The 3,084-nt window shown below is 43.7% G+C and overlaps 1 protein-coding gene across 1 annotated transcript in view; it reads left to right on the forward strand.

The window, feature by feature from the left end:
- Positions 1–1,976, forward strand: part of slitrk2 (SLIT and NTRK-like family, member 2) — a 4,333-nt gene extending 2,357 nt beyond the window's left edge. The window contains exon 1 of the mRNA XM_068714155.1: positions 1–1,976. This exon is cut by the window's left edge and continues 2,357 nt beyond it. Within this exon, the coding sequence (XP_068570256.1) occupies positions 1–1,085 (1,085 nt within the window). The 3' untranslated portion in view covers positions 1,086–1,976.
- The last annotated feature ends 1,108 nt before the right edge of the window (positions 1,977–3,084 follow it).

Genomic DNA, 3,084 nt, shown 5'->3' on the forward strand with positions numbered 1-3,084 from the left:
ACCTGCAGGAGAACCCCTGGGACTGCACCTGTGATATTGTTGCACTCAAGAACTGGATGGAGCTGTCCAGTACCAGCGTAGTGGTTAACGAAATCACGTGTGATTCACCCTCAAAACATGCAGGTCGTCTGCTGCGCTCACTTCGCAATGAGGCCATCTGCCCTGAGCCCAGCGAGGTGCCCCCGCCACAACATGCACCCCCTACGAAAGCCCCCACATTAATAAGCCCTGGCACCGAAGCCACCACACCTTCCTCGTCTTCTTTTAGCTCAGTCAACCCCACAGAATCCCGAATCCACACTCCCGAGTTACACCCTGAGGTCCCACTTTCAGTCCTGATTCTTGGACTTCTTGTTGTTTTCATCCTGTCGGTCTGCTTTGGCGCAGGCCTCTTTGTTTTTGTTCTGAAACGACGCAAAGGAGTGGAACATGTCCCCACAGGCGCTAACAACTTAGATCTCAACTCTTTCCAAGTGCAATATGGCTCCTACACTCCCGAACCAACCCAAGACAAAACCACTGAAAGCCACGTTTATAACTACATCCCTCCACCAGTTGGCTCTATGTGCCAAAATCCTATTTACATGCAGAAGGATGGCGAACAGGTGGCATATTACCGCAACCTGAAGGAGCTCAGCTTTGGGCCCCTGGATGCAAAGAAGGATGTCCTCACCCGCAGCCCAGGGGCCTACACCATCAGCACAATGGATTTTATGGATAAATCTCCAACATCATGTGGTTTGACCTCCCCAGAACCTCCTGAGATGTTATATCAAAATTTAGGGGAGAGGCCCCACAAAGAGCTTCCCACGGCTGCAGGCGTCCCCCCTTTCCATTACAACTTTTGCACTTTACCTAAGAGACCTTGCATCGTGCCCCCCTATGAAGCCGCTACAGCCAGGCGGCACATCACCAACCAGGACAGGTTGAACAAAACTGTGCTGTACGGGACCCCCAGGAAATACTACGGGGCTGAACACCCTTCGAAAAACAATGAGCACCCGCTTCTGCTCCCTGGGAAGCTAAAAACAGAACCAGACTACCTGGAGGTTCTGGAGAAACAGACAGCGATGAGTCAACTGTAAGATAGTGCCCCCCCATCCCACCTCCCCCAGGTTCTGTGCACCATTCATAATAATCATGCAGTTACTGTAATAATAGCCCTCTCTATATATCTATCTTATCTATCTGTGTTCAATCCTACATGATTAACTGGAGGGCGAACCGAGTCCTTTGGTGTTTGTTTTTCTCTCTTCCTTTTCTTCTCTTCCTTTCTTTTCAAGATGTATAAAAGGAGTATAAGAAGTATATTATTATGCAGTTCTATTTTTCTCCTGGAAGGTATAAATTATTTCTTCTTTTTTGAAAAATGAAATTCCAAAAGACTTTGACGACGGCAGGTATACAATGGGCGGGACTGTGTACAATTACGGCTTTGTGCTTTTCATGAAACTGTATTTTATTTTCCCTGTGAGAAACAGAAAACGTATGAAATCACTATTCTTTGTAGAAGAGTACATGCTACAGATTTACATTCCTGTACATACTTAGCATACACAGATAAATGGTGAGTGTTGAACCATGAAGAGACCTTTTCAAAATCCAACAAGCGGCAAAATCTTACCATACCTACTCCAGAAAGTGCCTTTGCACTCAACTATTTTATCAATAATGCTCTCTGCAAAATGGAAATGTTCCTTTTTTTGAAAGTGCTGTATTTTAAAGAATCAAATCTTTATGTAAAATAGAGACTTATTTGTCTGTTTAAAAAGAAAAAAAATAAGAAAAAAAAAAATAACTTGAGACTGGGTGTAAAATGATATGTGAGTTATTGATGGGGAGAAACTGTTATTTTGCATTGAATATGAAGAGTGTTTGGAGATGTACAACTTATAGAGAATATTGTATGCTATAGGGGAGCAATACAGCGCGGCGAAATTGCGCCATTAAACTTTCACTGAAGCACTTTGTCAACATTCTGAGCTTGAGGTAAATTTTGTTTACACTGTGTTTGATTGTGTTGGATGCTGCAGTGTGCTGTGGACTGCTCTCCAGTGTGTCTGCTTCTGTGTGGTGGGAGCCAGAGAAAATGAAAATAGAACTCGCCTGAAGCTCCTCCTCTAATGATTGACGAGGTGGTTTTTTTGGGCTCCTTCAAAGTTGAATGATAGCCATTGTTTCCCTCTTTCTTCCCTCACACATTATTTCAACATTTTTCACCAAAATTCTCTCTCCTCCCCCTGAAATATCCACTCCATCCATGGTGCACAGACAACACTAATGTTGGATGCGGAGGGTCGATATCATTTTTCCAGTGAGGATGAGGATGTGTCAAAATATCACTAAGTGCTGTAAAGGGATTGTGAGATATGTAGTTTGAAAAATGTGACATTTTTTTTAACAACTGCAGCTTATCATTGTAGTCTTACAGGAGAGAAGAATTGTCATTAGTATAACAATTAACAGCAGTGAATGGCCCCTTGTGGACAAGCAGTAAAAGGAAATGTGCTGGTGGAGAAAATGGAGGGTAGTCTGCAGTCAAGAGTAGAAATCCTGTCTCACAAAATGCAGTATTCCTCCTGCCGTTTAAAAATGACACCCGTTATGTTGATGGAAAAAAAGCAGCATTTTTAACAGCTGCTGCTTCTCTGGCATTGAGATCTTACCGGGGACAATATTTGCAATTAGTATGGCAAATTAAAGTTGTTGATTGTGGATAAGCTGAAAGAGACAACGTAGTCTGCAGCATAAAGAGCACTCACTCTGCTAGACATTTTTTAAGGAAATACAGCACTTCTTTGCAACTTGCTGTTAAAAAATAAGTTGCAAGTGTGTGCACGTGTGCGTATTATCATTTCTAGGCTTGTCCTCCTCTCTTTCCCAGCCGTGTGACATGAATGAACTGTGCTACCCGCTCTAATGCTAATTCTGTTTTCTGTCCTTCAACTCAAGTTGACATTGGCTCTTTGTATCCTCTGTGAATGGCCTCCCAGTGGCCAAACCCCCCCCCCCCCTCCCCCATTTCCCTTTTGTATGCCCAGCACCCTCCTACACCTCCTCCTCTGTCTTTTGTTCTTGTGTTCC

The sequence above is a fragment of the Cebidichthys violaceus genome, unplaced genomic scaffold (genome assembly GCF_023349555.1).
Source record: "Cebidichthys violaceus isolate CVI_PGR_0920_01 unplaced genomic scaffold, fCebVio1.0.p SCAF_2, whole genome shotgun sequence".
NCBI lineage: Eukaryota > Metazoa > Chordata > Actinopteri > Perciformes > Stichaeidae > Cebidichthys > Cebidichthys violaceus.